The following is a 17234-nucleotide window of genomic DNA, read 5'->3' as shown; positions in this document are numbered from 1 at the left end:
CCACTTTTTTCCCAAAAGCTATATTTCTGAAACTATTTATTTCAGATCCGAAGTTATTATTCTCAGGGATGCACAACATCCTGAAATACATGTACATCCTTAAGTTGAAGGCATTACTGTCATGGCCTCACTTTAAAGTCACTTTGAGTAAAAACTGGCACAACTCACCCCACTCTCCCCTATGTTACCTGTGTTTACAGATCTTCAACGAACAACCTTCATTTTCTCAGAGTTTATTTTTACAACCCTCTCAAACAAAAATATGAAGTCGCCTGCCTCCTCTTGGTGAAAGTGGGAAATGACATGTTTTGCTTCAACCGCTGACCTCAATCACAACACATTAAAGAGAAATTAATTATTGAATAATGGCACTCTGACATACAGTAGGCTACCGGTCAAAGTTTGGAAACATTACTATTTTTAATGTTTTTGAAATAAGTCTCTTATGCTCATCAAGCCTGCATTTATTTGATCAATACATAAAATAGAGAAAAACAGTAATATTGTGAAATATTACAATTTAAAATAATGGTTTTCTATTTTAATATACTTTAAAATATAATTTATTTATTTGATGCAAAGCTGAATTTTCATTAGTCATTACGCCAGTCTTCAGTCACATGATCCTTCAGAAATCATTCTAATATGCCGATTTATTATCGATGTTGGAAACAGTTGTGCTGCTTAATATTTTTTAACCTGTGATACTTTTTTTCAGTATCACAATTACAAAATAACAGCATTTATTTAAAATAGAAGTCTTTTATAACAATATCCACTACCGTTCAAAAGTTTGGTCAGTATATTTCTTAGACTTTACTCAATACTTTTATTCAGCAAGAATGTTAAATTGTTACAAATTGATGGTAAAGATTTTCATTGTTAGAGAATATTTCTATTTGGAATAAATGCTGTTCTTTTCAACTTTTTATTCATGAATGAATCCTGAATAAATTATCACAAGTTATATAAAAAAAAATTAAGCAACACAACTGTTTCCAACATTGATAATAAAGCGGCATATTAAAATGATTTCTGAAGGATCATGTGACTGAAGACTGGCGTAATGGCTGATGAAAATTCAGCTTTGCATCACAGAAATAAATTATATTTTAAAGTATATTAAAATAGAAAACCATTATTTTAAACTGTAATAATATTTCCCAATATTACTGTTCTTCTCTATATTTGATCAAATAAATGCAGCCTTGATGAAATACCTTAGTAACTATTGCTATAGTAAAACAATGATGAATGAATAGAGTCTCCAGAAGACAGCGCAAGTTTTCAGAAGATTTGTTTTGGTGCTTTATTATATTTGCTGAGTTAGCAGATTGAGAATTGTGGTCAATATCAAGGTATCACTATTTTATTGTAGTAACTGTAGTAACTAGTTCAGAATTCTTCAATTACTCAACTGGAGTTCCACAGAACTACAACCCTAATAACGTACACCTGAACAAGCTAATCGGGTCTTCAGGTGATTCAGGGAGTGTATTTTTTTCCAAATCAAACATTTGAAAGCTCCAATCTACAGATTCAAAGAATAAATCTGTATTCAAAATCTAGAAAGAACAATGGCGTAAAGGTGAAGACGATGAAACGGATAGTTACACGTATTCATTTTTAGAGCATGATTTCCCCCAAAAGACCCCGGCAACCATGTAATGCAAGTCACATGATTCTGCTTCACATACGGACGGCTTTAAGTGCAAAGACACAAGAGAAGGACCTGAAACCAATGCTGCCTTGTGACAATTTAGTACAGCTGAACAAAACCCACAAGTTGGCAAGGCCGGCCATTCACTGGCCTTAACACTAGCAATATTCCAAAAATATTTAATTTTCCATTTCTTTAAAAATAAATAAAACCTACACCAATTTAAAGCAGCAGTAAACCTCAATCAGGCAATAAAATGCATCAAGTAAACAATGTTGCTGCCAGAATGTTCACACTCCAATGCTCCATGATCTCCACTGTCTTCCCTGAGCATCCTGACCGCAGTCTGATCACTATGTCTTAGGGAGCTTATGGATATGAACTACCCAGTGAACTACAGTGAGCTTGCCGGCTGGCCTCCCTCTTGTGTCTTAAAGGAGTGAACGTCCTTGCTCCTCGGTTGGAGTGTGAGGTCAGCTGAAAGCCCACTGCTGGTGATGGTCTGTTGGATTGCAGGGGCTCATTAATATCTTGTCTCCCTTCTTATGGAGGCACTTTCCAGAGGACGGATTCTTCAGTAGCTGCTCCTGAAATAAAATAAAATAATAATTTTAACAAAGCACAGCAATTCGAATTTTTTAGCAAAGTCCTCTCTCTAGTGGTGTAAATGAACATTGAGAAAGACTTGCTAGCAGAACTCGACAATCGACTACTGTGGACTTCAGCCGAAAACAGGATGTAAATACAGGTATGAGCGCTGGCTGAAATAACATCACTTTTATTAATATCTTTCACATCTACTGCAGTCAGATTCACCCGTGTTCACTCTAAAGGAATCACTCACATTGGCTGTGCACTTGTAATGACACATCAAGGATGTTAAGAGGCTAAAAGCAGGTTTAAAACTTGCCCCATTGAAGTCAACAGGGTGCAAATTTTAAAAAGAGGATAACACGGTGTAGGCAACACAGATTTCTGTCGTCGTTCTCTGTACTGACAGCACTCCAAATTTACAAAAAAATTAGCTCAATGTTAAAATTGACCGGAGTTCTCCTTTAACTAATGTTAACAAATGAGACCTTATTGTAAAACGTTATCGAGCTGAGCTCTATCAATTTGAAACTAGCTGATATCTACACCTAACCAAACATTAATGTCCAAGGATGATATCACAAATATAGGCTAGCATTATTATGACTAATTAAAATTAATCTAATTATTGTTGTTAATAATAATAATAATAATAATAATAAACAACAACATAAAATTACATTACTGTCCAAATACCTGCGACCTGAAGTGAAAATTTAATAAAAAAAAAATAAAAAAAAATTACATCAGGAGTTATAGATTTATGTGAAAAGTTGAACTGAAAATTCAACAGATTCTGTATTTAATTTGTTCACCCACGTAATGACAACATTATTTATTCATTTTAATAATATAATTATATTTAACACATACAGTACTGTACAAAGGTTTTGGGTCTGTAAGATTTATAAATGTTGAATCTCTTATGCTTACCAAGGCAGCATTTATTTGATCAAAAATACAGGCAAAACAGTAATATATTATGAAGAATTATTGCGATTTAACAATTTATTCTAAAATATAATTTATTTCAGCATCATTGATTTCTGAAGGATCATGTGACACTGAAATAATCAAATGTGCTGATTTTGTGCTCAAGAAACATTTCTCATTATCATTAATGTTGTTAATATTGGGTTAATATATTTTTTAAAACGGTGATTAATTTTATTAGGATTATTTGAACAGAGTTTAAAAGAACGGCATTTATTTGAAATAGTAAAGACAATTTTATTGTTACAAAAGATTTGTCACGTGATGAATTAAATCCATCATGCTGAATAAAAGTATTAATTTCTTTTTTTTTTTTAAATCATACCAACCATTAACTTGTGTAATGTGTACATTAATACACAGTATAACTTTTATGTTTGTTTACACATATATATATATATATATATATATATATATATATATATATATATATATATATATATATATATATATATATATATATATATATATATATATATATATATATATATATATATATATATATATATATATATATATATATATATATATATATATATATATATATACTGTATATATATATACACACACATATACACAGTGAGGAAAATAAGTATTTGAACACCCTGCTATTTTGCAAGTTCTCCCACTTAGAAATCATGGAGGGGTCTGAAATTGTCATCGTAGGTGCATGTCCACTGTGAGAGACATAATCTAAAAAAAAAATAAATCCAGAAATCACAATGTATGATTTTTTAACTATTTATTTGTATGATACAGCTGCAAATAAGTATTTGAACACCTGAGAAAATCAATGTTAATATTTGGTACAGTAGCCTTCGTTTGCAATTACAGAGGTCAAACGTTTCCTGTAGTTTTTCACCAGGTTTGCACACACTGCAGGAGGGATTTTGGCCCACTCCTCCACACAGATCTTCTCTAGATCAGTCAGGTTTCTGGGCTGTCGCTGAGAAACACGGAGTTTGAGCTCCCTCCAAAGATTCTCTATTGGGTTTAGGTCTGGAGACTGGCTAGGCCACGCCAGAACCTTGATATGCTTCTTACAGAGCCACTCCTTGGTTATCCTGGCTGTGTGCTTCGGTTCATTGTCATGTTGGAAGACCCAGCCTCGACCCATCTTCAATGCTCTAACTGAGGGAAGGAGGTTGTTCCCCAAAATCTCGCAATACATGGCCCCGGTCATCCTCTCCTTAATACAGTGCAGTCGCCCTGTCCCATGTGCAGAAAAACACCCCCAAAGCATGATGCTACCACCCCATACTTCACAGTAGGGATGGTGTTCTTGGGATGGTACTCATCATTCTTCTTCCTCCAAACACGTTTAGTGGAATTATGACCAAAAAGTTATATTTTGGTCTCATCTGACCACATGACTTTCTCCCATGACTCCTGGTCATTGGCAAACTTAAGACGGGCCTTGACGTGCTGGTTTAAGCAGGGGAACCTTCCGTGCCATGCATGATTTCAAACCATGACGTCTTAGTGTATTACCAACAGTAACCTTGGAAACGGTGGTCCCAGCTCTTTTCAGGTCATTGACCAGCTCCTCCCGTGTAGTTCTGGGCTGATTTCTCACCTTTCTTAGGATCATTGAGACCCCACGAGGTGAGATCTTGCATGGAGCCCCAGTCTGAGGGAGATTGACAGTCATGTTTAGCTTCTTCCATTTTCTAATGATTGCTCCAACAGTGGACCTTTTTTCACCAAGCTGCTTGGCAATTTCCCCGTAGCCCTTTCCAGCCTTGTGGAGGTGTACAATTTAGTCTCTAGTGTCTTTGGACAGCTCTTTGGTCTTGGCCATGTTAGTAGTTGGATTCTTACTGATTGTATGGGGTGGACAGGTGTCTTTATGCAGCTAACGACCTCAAACAGGTGCATCTGATTTAGGATAATAAATGGAGTGGAGGTGGACATTTTAAAGGCAGACTAACAGGTCTTTGAGGGTCAGAATTCTAGCTGATAGACAGGTGTTCAAATACTTATTTGTAGCTGTATCATACAAATAAATAGTTTAAAAAAAATCATATATTGTGATTTCTGGATTTTTTTTTTAGATTATGTCTCACAGTGGACATGCACCTACGATGACAGTTTCAGACCCCTCCATGATTTCCAAGTGGGAGAACTTTCAAAATAGCAGGGTATTCAAATACTTATTTTCCTCACACTAACAAACACACTCTAACACACACACTCTAACACACACACTCTAACACACACACTCTAACACACACACTCTAACACACACACTCTAACACACACACTCTAACACACACACTCTAACACACACACTCTAACACACACACTCTAACACACACACTCTAACACACACACTCTAACACACACACTCTAACACACACACTCTAACACACACACTCACACACACACTAACACACACACTAACACACACACTAACTAGCACACTAACTAGCACACTAACTAGCACACTAACTAACTAGCACACTAACTAACTAGCACACTAACTAACTAGCACACTAACTAACTAGCACACTAACTAACACACTAACTAACTAGCACACTAACTAACTAGCACACTAACTAACTAGCACACTAACTAACTAGCACACTAACTAACTAACTAGCACACTAACTAACTAACTAGCACACTAACTAACTAACTAACACACTAACTAACTAACTAACAAACACACTAACTAACTAACTAACAAATATCAAACTTATATTTTAAAGCTTCATATTTTTAGTTAGTCAAGTGTAGATGTCAGCTAGTTCGTGACCTGCCAAAAAAACTGCAACGAACATCCCCAAACCAAAACAGTAAACAGAAGAGGAAGGAAACAGAAACTAACCACGACAGTAATAAAGACCAATTGAGTAAATCGTTTCTGTTCTGAGAGGATACTTACTTCTGTGAACACCCACTCTTGTTGAGGAGACAAAGAACTGCCTTTGCCCTTCAGTGTACAGTGTTCGATCTTCACTGGCTCTGGGTAAGGAGACGCTTGCAGACAGAGCTGCTTCCATTTGTTATGCCTCAGCTCTTTATGTGATGTATATTCAAAGTACTGAAAACAAACACATCATGATGAACATCTGTTCTGTTCAGATCAAGAAGAAATCCTCGGTCAAAATGACTAGTTTTTCTTATTATAACAATTGTCACTTGTTTTAAAAGCACCTCTACTACTCATAATATCAATGTGAATGACACAGCAATGGTACTATACCTGATGACCGCCCATGTTGTGGCATATATACATAATTACAGGCTTTCCCCCATTGTTACTTTCTCCTACATCCAGGCATTGCTGTGATCCCATATTCTTGAGCTACACAAACAAAAAAAAAACATCAAATTAAAATAAATGTTTGGACCCAGACTGGTTTAAAATGGCAAATCGTTATCATTGTGCTCTAAAAAGGACTTACAGCTCCAAACTTGGTGGGGGTAAGATCAGGGACAAAGGCTTCTGGGTAGACATTGGTAAGATACCAAGAAAAGTTCTTGCATTGTAAGTTCTCTCTGAGTTTCAGACGGTCAGAGATATCACCAAAATTGTTCTACAGTCACACAGGAAACAAATTGATCATACGCTCATGCATAAAGCTAGATAGATACATAACCACAAACACAAGGTTTTACTCGATCTTAGCGCTGCGTTCGACACTATAGATCATAAAATACTCCTAGATCGACTACAAAATTACACTGGTGTTCAGGGATAGGCAATAAACTGGTTTAGATCGTACTTATCAGACCGCTACCATTTTGTCTGTTTAAATGGAAAAAAAAAAAAAAATATCGAAGATAACGTCAGTAAACTATGGAGTGCCGCAAGGATCTGTGTTAGGCCCTCTGCTATTCTCAATATATATGCTGCCACTTCGTAATATTATAAGAAAACATGGAATTAATTTCCACTGTTATGCTGATGACACTCAATTATATATTTCATCACGACCAGATGAAAACACTAAATTATCTAAATAGTGTTAAAGATATAAAATACTGGATGACGTGTAATTTTCTGCTATTAAATTCAGATAAAACGGAGGTATTACTTATTGGTCCAACTTTAATTTAGAAGAATGTCCTGTTACTTTATCCACTACAGTAATAGACCTGGGTGTTATACTAGACCACAACTTGTCTTTCGAAAATCATATTTCATATGTTACAAGAACAGCCTTTTTCCACCTTAGAAACATTGCTAAGCTATGTAACATGCTATCTGTTTCTGATGCAGAAAAGTTAGTTCATGCATTCATGACCTCAAGACTAGATTACTGTAATGCTTTATTAGCTGGTTGTCCTGCATCCTCAAACAAGCTACAATTAGTCCAAAATGCAGCTGCTAGAGTTCTTACTAGGTTAAGAAAATATGATCATATAACACCAATTCTATCATCTCTACATTGGTTACCTATTAAGTTCCGTATCAATTACAAAGTATTACAACTGACCTATAAAGCCCTAAATGGTTTAGCTCCAGTGTATTTAACGGATCTTCTATCGCCCTACAATCCATTGCGCTCTTTAAGATCACTAAATTTGAGGCTTCTGGTCATTCCTAGGATATCTAAGTCCACTAAAGGAGGGAGGGCGTTTTCACATTTAGCTCCTAAACTCTGGAATAGTCTTCCTGATATTGTTCGAGGCTCAGACTCGCTGTCCCAGTTTAAAACTAGATTAAAGACGCATCTCTTTAGCCAAGCATTCACATAATACTTACCTTTTATACTACAGTTAAATCGGATCAAATGCATTAATATTATGAACAGCAGCTATGCTAATTATTTCCCATCTGCTCTTCTGTTATAAATGGAGTACGTCAACTCCAGTTTGTATCCAGCCTCTCATGGAGACTTCAGATGCCCCAACACCCGTGAAGAGACGACTCGACGCCCGTGAAGAGACGACTCGACGCCAGCGATGTTATGCCCTAAATTAATACATGATTAACTAACTTTATTTTTCTATGTACATTTCTGAAATGCACTTTCTGTAAAGCTGCTTTGAAACAATATGTATTGTGAAAAGCGCTATACAAATAAATTTGAATTGAATTGAATTGAATTTCACTCCTCTGAAAGCGAAAGTAGTTCTTACATCATTGGCCATTTTAGCTGCGCTTTGGCTGCGTCGATAGAAAATCAGCTTGAAGTCGTCCATCCACACCTCAGCCAAGCGCACCTGGTTACGTGTGATGACATTTGAACCTTTGGGAAAGGTGTAAGGACTCTTGGTGCGGAACACATGACCCACGACAGAGCAGGGGATTATCTCCAACTGTCCGCCACACTGCCACACCTGACAGCACAGAACACACATATAGAGCTTGCTCTTCAACACACAACTGATTTCAGCTGAATAATGACACTATCAGCTTTTTAAACTTTCTGCTTTACAGCAGAATTGAATTCAGTTTGCATCATCGAACCATCATTTTCCTGTTTATTACTATGAAATTGCTTTGAAACTATAAATATATAAAGCTGACTTGACTTGTTTTAACATTATATTAGTCATTAATATGGCTGCAGGTGAACTATGAAGAGCTTGAACTCACCCTGAAGGACATCTCAACATTTTCACCACCCCATATCTCCATTTTGTCATCGTAGGACCCAATTTTCTCAAAGTAGGCCTTCGATATAGAGAACAAACCACCAGCAAATGTTGGAGTTCTGAAAGGAAGAACAGGGCAAATAAAATGAATAGGACGTGTAGCCAGAGAGCCAATGTCAGATCCTGTTGTTTTTGAACTCAGTTCAGAAAAAACACTGGTTTGCAGATAGTTAAAAAAAGAGAAAATTATTATGCATTTGTTTATAGTATTTAGTTGTTAATTTAAGAAAAGTTAGTTATTTCCAGTTATCCATCCATTCATCTCTTGGGCTGAAAGTTGCAACTTGTTCTGTTTTTCTCAACTAATTTTTCTATATAAAACAAAATAAGAAAATATATTTAAAAAAAAAAACTGATTTGGAAGTTGTTTTTTTTTTTAAAACAAAAACATGCAGAAATGTGTAATTTGTGTAAATATGCATGATTTAGCAAGATACTGTGCAGATCTTAATTTCAAGATATGTGACAATAGATTATAACAACTTAATTGGATATTACAGTGTTTATGGTGTTATAAATCATCATACTCTTTTGAAAGTTATAACCACACACAGGTAAGTATTATAATGTACCGTATTATAACTGTTGTTACTATTATTCATGAAATGACACATGGTTTTCTTAAGGTACTATGCATGCATTATAATACCTTAAGAATAACCTTATAATGTATCATAAATACAGCTTCCGTAGTGTTACCAAAGTTTGCCATGCAGATGCAAACAACTCCAACTTTTCTAAAATAATACTGTAACTAAATATTATAAAGACATTAATTTCATATTCATTTTTATATACCAATGATTATTTTGAATTCAGGTTCCATTTAGCATCTTTTTATTCAACTAGCTGGTGAAATGATGTAAATACAAAGACGTCAATGCACTTGTTCAAGATGAACACATACTGCCTGATGTTATGAATAGTAAACTATATGAGACATGCAGCCTAACCTCAGTAATCCATTATAAGACATGGTCATAGTAAACTGAGTGAAAGTGGTTAATTTGATACTCAAATGACACTTGATACAACCAGCCAAGTAATCTCATTCATAAAAATCGGATTGACAGGAAGAACATGATCCTGAAGAACATGATGAGATGACATGAATATATGAAGCATTTCCTTAACACAACACACTGCGTAGTATGCAAATGTCCAACAGTGTAACATTGTGTTTTGATGGAGCATGCTGTCGAAATTACATGTGATAGATGCATCTATACATGGCACCCTGTTAGATTACGTCAGAAATGATTTAACCAATAGAGAAACATCAGGGCTACCATTATACATTATGTACACAAAATAAATTAGTAGTATTCTAGCTTATATCAGACAAATTAAACTTTGTTCAATATTTTAACTTGTTAATTTTTTTGGCAAGTACTAATGAAACAAATACGACCTATCATAATCACACAAAAAAAACCTTTTGGGTGATACAAGACCACTTCTGATCACTCCGTCAGGTTTTATTTGCGATAATGACTTACTGCATTTAAACGTTTCGGTTAATAGAAGAAAGACCAAACACACCTCTCTTGGGAAAGGTTGATATGTCAATTACTACAAAATGAATATGTAAATTTGCAGCCATTCTTGGAAACTGTCAATCTTAGAAAGAAAAACGTCCATGACTCACTTTACTGGGTAGGTCTCATCCTTGCGTTTAGCGTTCTCGTAATCTGGAATGGCCTCCCAGCCAAATGTGAGACTCCAGTCAAAGTTTCCTCTGTTTCGGACACGGGCAGAGGCCACAGGCTTGTGGAACCGGAAGGTGTTTAAATCAATGGTCACGATATCAGGGCTCACCACAGCAGTGGGCTCCTCAACAATGCGAGCAAGGAGAGGCTCAAGCCAGCCATGGAAACATTCACCTTTCATTAACAAAAACAGGACAAGAGAGAAGTTGCTTAAGGGTTTGTAAATGTGCTACTCAAGCATATATGCTAAGATGATCTGTCACATATTTCAACCCTTTAACTGATTATATACAAGGTAAAATTGGAAAAAATTAAGCATCAGGTGTAACATGAGTTGTGGCTAGGCTTCAATGGGGCCTACACTGGCTTCACATACTAGCTCTTTGTCACAGCGCATAACTTTGCAAAGGACATGAGTTCCAGAAGAAGGAAAAAAGACATCATGGGAGTAACCGTTTTAAGCTCATGCCTGTGCACCTGAAAAGCAGGTTCCTGAAAGACTACTTTGCATCACAACACACACACAAAATATATATATTAAAGAGACTGGTGGATGTTAATGATGTTTGAACAGAAACTGGAAAATCATGTTAGACAATGGAATTGGACATGGCAAGTCATGAAGTGTGATGAAATACATACAGTGAGCATCCAGGAAGGTGAGGATTTCTCCCTCAGCTTTGCTGGCTCCGAGGAGCCTCGCCGTGATCAGACCCTTCCTCTCCTGCTGACGCACTACCTTCACAATCTTCAATGACTTCACATACTCATCCAGCTTTTCATGGAGGTGTTCTACAAGATCATACGATATCAAATGTGGAAAGACGACATTAGTGTAATCTTGTTTATTTTCGTTTCTTCTGTATGAAAAACAAAGTACTATAATAGTTATAGTTATGACAATTCCATTCAAAAGTTTGAGGTCAATAGGATTTTTTTTTTCAAAAGTCAAAAGTGGAGTAAAACTATGTTACAAAAGAATCAAAGAAAAAAGAAAAAAAAAAAAAATCACAGGTTCCACAAAAATATTAAGCAGCAACTGTTTTCAACATTTACAATACGTGTTCCTTAAACAGCAAATCAGAATATTAGAATGACTTCTGAAGGATCATGGGACACTGAAGAGGAACTGCTAGAACAGGAATACATTTTTTTTTTTTTTTATATATATTAAAACAGAAAATTGTAATAACACTTCACAATATCACTGCACCCTTGGTGAGAATAAGAGACGTCTTCTCAAAAACCTTTAAAACTCTAACCAACCCAAAACTTTTGAACAGTAGTATACGAGTTCAAGCTTATATACTGATTGTGTTAAATTCACAAGTAAGCTGAAACTTTAATTGTCAACTGTTCAATGTGACATTTTTCTGTCTAAAAATAGACATGAAAAAGCTTGCTGCACCGATGAAGTGATATTTCCTGTGGTGAGACTTCAAGCGAACTGACACACTTCCTTTTATCTTATCACTTGCACTCCTTACAATGTAAGGACCTAAAGCTCATGATGGTACATAAAAAAAAAAAAAAAACTTTAATTAAAAGGTATAGTTGAGGATTTTCCCGAATTTTAGAAAAGAACCACCCTCTCCACTTTTTGAAAAAATGCACATGCGCAACACTACCTGCTCCCGAGAGGGAACGCCTATTAAACGTATGCACGAGCTAATCATAGCTTATATTAACTTTTACTAGCAGTGATTTTAAATGGATTTCTCCAAATAGCATGCCAAACTTTACCTGTCAAGTAGAAACTTCGCAACTGAGGCATCAGTGGGAAGCCAAACCTGTGTTTTGAGCGCACGCCATCGTGTGAATCGTGTACATGAGCACGTACGACGGCCTTACGTAAACATATCACCAGAATGATTGACACTTAGGAGGACCAATAGTCTTGATGATCCACCCGGAAAAAGAAAATCCTCTACTATACCTTTAATAAAGTTTTGCTATGGACTAGTTAGCGAATCATTTTCTTTCTTTAGATTCTCCTACAGTTTTTTTTTGCATCTCGAACTGGTTCCCTTTTCTCTAACTGGTGATACTTTATCCACAAGCTGAAGCACTTTCACAGATGACATTCCATAATATTTCATTAGATAAAACTGTTTGCCATCGGCACAAGAACAAAGATGAACACTACTAGTGGTTAATTTTTACAGCAGGAGCTGATAAAGCCGGGCCCACCTGCCGTGCTAGCGTCATCCACCATTATGATTTCTTTAAGGAAGATTGCCGGGGAGGTGTGCAGCACGCTGTACACGGTGCGCAGAAGTGTTGACCATGCCTCGTTATGAAAGACAATGATCACACTCGTGGTGGGAAGAGGAGGACAGCGGCGAAACTTTCGCTCGACACACCTGTAAGCAACACATGAAAAAAGTAAACAAATTTATGTATGAAATAAAAAAAATACATCAATACTTTTATATTATACACACATTATATTTATATTATATCAATATTTATATACATATAGTTCATAATAAAAAAAATATATACATGCACACCTCAAAAAAATGGAATTCAAAAATATGAGTTTAAACATTGCATTTATCGGTAATATGAAAATGAGGACATATGCTAATTGTTTATAGCCAGTTACTCCACATGGTGTTTAAATACGATAAGATTTAAGAGAAAACCTCATAACAGTCAACCTATTTTTAAGAGTAATGCAACAGGTGAAGATGTGATTAGAAAACTGCATAAGCAGCAGAACAGTAAAGACTCTAATCAACAATGAGTGTTTGGGCAGCATTTATACAGCTTTAGACCCAGGCCTTAAATCAACAGGAGTCTGCACCTTCAAGTTTCTGTGTAAACAGATCAAATGTGTCACCGTTAATTAAAAGGCACATAAAATGCCAGCAAACATAACGCACGTCATGGGTGTTGCGGCTGCCTACCTTTAATCTATGAAGGGAATCATTATTATGTCGGATTGGATGGTGAATTGAATGAATTGTTTGTATTCTACATTTTCTCATGGTGTCAAACAATGTGCCTATTCTTACTCGGGCGGACGGGTGTCTTCTCCAAGACTGCGGTGCAAGGAGATTCGGTCACTGGCAAACTGGTTAAAGCAGTGCCTGGTCATGCCCTCCTGCTTTTCCTTCTCCTCTTCCGTAGACATACTGGCCTTCTGGAAGGCTGCGCCATCAGCTCCCGGGGCCTCTGGGTCCAGAGGAGGTCTCTCCATCCATGGTTTGAGTTCCGCCTGAGTGTAGAAGCCAGGGGGGCAATTTCGGTCTACGGTGGGCTGCATTACCACTGACGGGGGCTGCGGGGCTCCAATTTGGAAGCCGAAATTGTTGACCGCTTCGCGGACCATTTCGAAAACCTTCTCCTTTTTGATGGAGAGATCTTGCAACCAAGGGTCCTGAAGTGAACCACTGCCAACATCCCTCTGGATCACCACCAGAATTACCATGAAAAGCGTGCCGCCCAGAACTGCAAGCTTTAGGGGGGAGAAACGACATCTCAGGCGCATTCTGTTGGTTTATCTCAGACACCCACCTGTGGGAAAAAGACAAAATATCACTTATGAAGGAAAAGCAATCATTAGGCTACTTAACTGTTCAAAAAAAAAAAAAAAAAAAAAAAAAAAAAATTATATATATATATATATATATATTCAACTTTGTTCAAATAATGTCAAATAAAGTCCATATTGTCAACTTTGTTTCAAGCTTTGCATAAATACACTTCACAACACACGTCCCCATCTAACTGAACATGACATAAAAAAAAAGGTCTGGATCTCATGTACTGTTTGGAAAAGAGTTTAAGGGTCATCTTGAGGACTGATATGACAGCAACTCTGTTACTCTGTTGTTACTCTGTAACCTCGAGTTTTAGACGTATTGCGTTAACTAAGCGCGCGACGGTTTCACGCGACCAGCAGCGGTTTTTTTTTTTGTGTGTGTGTTTCTTTAAAAAAAAAAAAGTGATCATAAGTTAGCCTAATAAGAATTTTCTGCCTGCAGTGACCCCACACGGGCAAGTTTGCTGGGATATTGGTGCTTTTTCCATTTTTTTCCCCTCTAGCTGCTGGGCATGCGTTTTATAAAACTAAATTGTGTAGCCTATGGCCATAGTAATTTTTACTAATTCACAATTCTTTCGACACCTCGGTCTCAAGTTTCACCTGCCAAACTGGACTTTTGCTTAGCGGATCCTATCGTTAGCGAAAGAGATTCATCAATCAGTTTACAAGTCTCTCAGTGGCCGAATTTCGTTCAGACTCGTTCAGTGAAGGAGGTGATTTGTTCAGAAAGTACACACACACACATATGGTTCAGATAACATAATGTTTGGAGTTTCTGTTGATTAAACCAATCTCCTTCATTGTATTAAATCACATTTTTAATTAACTAAACATTTTATGCAATTTTGTAACTTACCTTTTTAAGTTAAAGTTAAACCAATAAAATGTTTTTACAGTGTGGAGAGTCATCCGTGAACCAAAATGAGTCAGTGAACGAGAATGATTCACTTAAGAGATTCGTTCAAAAATAGCGATTCGTTCACCAGATCACTTGACGGAACACTAGATTATACCATAATGCTAATTTAGATGTTTGTTTGTTTGTTTTCTTCGGTTAAACATGTAGACATTTCAGTGTTGCTTTGCACTTTTACAGGTCTAAAATTAGATGACGTCGAATTACTTAATTAAAGCTCAGGAAAGGATGTGGTAAATTAACACTATACCTCAACATAAATAAATGAAGAGTTCAGATGCAAAAGCCTCTATGTGCCATCTGAAATTTTCTTCTAGAATGATCATTTTTATCAAGCTCGTATATATAAGTTCAGTAATTTCACTTAAAATTACAATTAATAGGTAATTTTCATTGCCATTTAAGTGAAATTACTGAACTTATATATAGTCCTACGAGCTTGATAAAAATTTCAGATGGCACTTAGAAGCTTTTGCATCTGAACTCTTCAAATTATTAACTGGGATGCAATTAAATTCAATGCCTCTTGAGTCGCATACGTGTAACCGAATACAATATTTATTTAGACATTTGAGAAAGGCACAGGCCAAGAGGAAATAGGGTCAGTACTTCGGTAGGAGAGAATCGTGATTACAAACTATCGACTGACATGAGACTGCCACTGCAACTTGAAGAAAAGACACCAAGCTGAGCACGGACAAAGAGAAGAGTCCATTAACACAACAATCACTACTAGAGCCACTCACACACAACAATGGCCCGTCTGTATCTGTTAGCTTCGTTTTGAAATTTTTGAAATTTCCAAATAGTGTACACTATTATAGACCTATAATTATTTATCTAACATAAATTTTACCATGTGTAAAAACATCACTTAAATCTTGTGAAATTATATTCATTGTTGTAACAATATTTAAATCCTTTTACTTATCAAACACTTAATACATAGATTTTGCATGTAACACTTATCAAGATTTTATGATAAATATTTAGATCAGACCACTGGTTGACAGTCACCTTTGCTTCTGAAGGTTAAGCGTTCACTTACCACTTGTTAAATGGAGTATTTCAGGTTCTATTTTACACCATATTTGTGGAAAGTGCCTAATATTTCTCCTTTTTGTCTAACTCAGTGGTTCCCAAACCTGTCCTGGAGGACCCCCAACACTGCACGTTTTCTTTGTCTCCCTAATCAAACACACCTGATTCAACTCATCAGCTCATTAACCCATGTGATAACAACAGACAGGAAGGGCCAACAACCTAATGCCATTCCCTCAAGTGTACCCTAACGGTCTTAAAGGCCTATCCGAGCTGTCTTAATCTCTTTGTTCCCATGAGTCTCTGCTGGGGTTCCACGCCTCTTTTAATGTTGTGAGCGTCTGAGCCCTGGATGACACTCTGGTATGAGTCTCTTGGTCCTGCTCCCAGTGTCTGCAGCAACGGTTGTCAACTCATTCTCAGTTTCACACAACAGCTAATCCAGCCATTTAATAATCATCATCATGTTTGTCCTTATGGGACACATTCTGAGGCCATGGCTGTTTTGGGAAGCGTAACAGCTTATCACTGTAAGGCTGTTTTGAAACAATCTATATTGTTAAAAGCGCTCTATAAATGAAGGTGACTTGACTTGACTTGACTTCAAAATGAAATCATGGAAAAAGACCTCATATTCTTTGTCTAATGGTATACATTATTTTGTGTAATTTATTTTATTATTAATAATAATAAATTAAATATAGTGTTAATAATATGCATAAAATAATTTAAATAATAATACAATTGTATTCAAATAATTAACTTTTCTTATTCTTATTCTTATTATTAAGAGTGTATATCCAGAATACACATTTTTTTGTCATTTTGTACTTTGTCATTTTATTATCATGTTAGGCCTAACGTAACCTAACTTACTTTTTTCACTGAATTTCTGGTATAACGTGTCCATTTTTGTTTACATTTTGACAGTTCCACCTCCCCATGTAATGTTGTTTAAAAAAAAAGAATTAATATTATATGATACTGTGTGTGTGTGCGCGTGCGTGTGTGTGCGCGTGCGTGTGTGTGTGTGTTCTGTTGCAGCTTACAGTTCCGTTCAAGTGCCACCAGTCTTATTTTGGAGTTTCATCTTTTCCTGACATCAGAGTAAAGTAAGATTTAATACTGTTCCAACTTGATTTAGCCAGATATTTAGTCAA

At 36.2% G+C, this 17234-nt stretch overlaps 2 protein-coding genes across 2 annotated transcripts in view; both read right to left on the bottom strand.

Annotated features, from left to right (window-relative positions):
* The window catches only part of c1galt1la (core 1 synthase, glycoprotein-N-acetylgalactosamine 3-beta-galactosyltransferase 1, like a), a 73997-nt gene that overhangs the window by 17750 nt on the left and 39013 nt on the right, over positions 1-17234 (bottom strand). The window lies entirely within an intron of this gene.
* On the bottom strand, positions 2073-14087 carry LOC307145900 (polypeptide N-acetylgalactosaminyltransferase 6-like). The gene is made up of 10 exons (XM_079849537.1): positions 13585-14087; positions 12755-12927; positions 11207-11356; positions 10504-10738; positions 8797-8914; positions 8337-8537; positions 6656-6787; positions 6454-6555; positions 6133-6291; positions 2073-2247 (listed from the first exon to the last, which is right to left on the bottom strand). The coding sequence occupies exons 1-10, from the start codon at positions 14058-14060 to the stop codon at positions 2134-2136; spliced, it is 1860 nt and encodes a 619-aa protein (XP_079705663.1). The 5' UTR covers positions 14061-14087; the 3' UTR covers positions 2073-2133.

This window comes from Squalius cephalus (genome assembly GCF_949319135.1).
Source record: "Squalius cephalus genome assembly, chromosome: 18".
NCBI lineage: Eukaryota > Metazoa > Chordata > Actinopteri > Cypriniformes > Leuciscidae > Squalius > Squalius cephalus.
The sequence above is the reverse complement of the archived record's forward strand: the minus strand, read 5'-3'. Positions and strand labels throughout refer to the sequence as shown.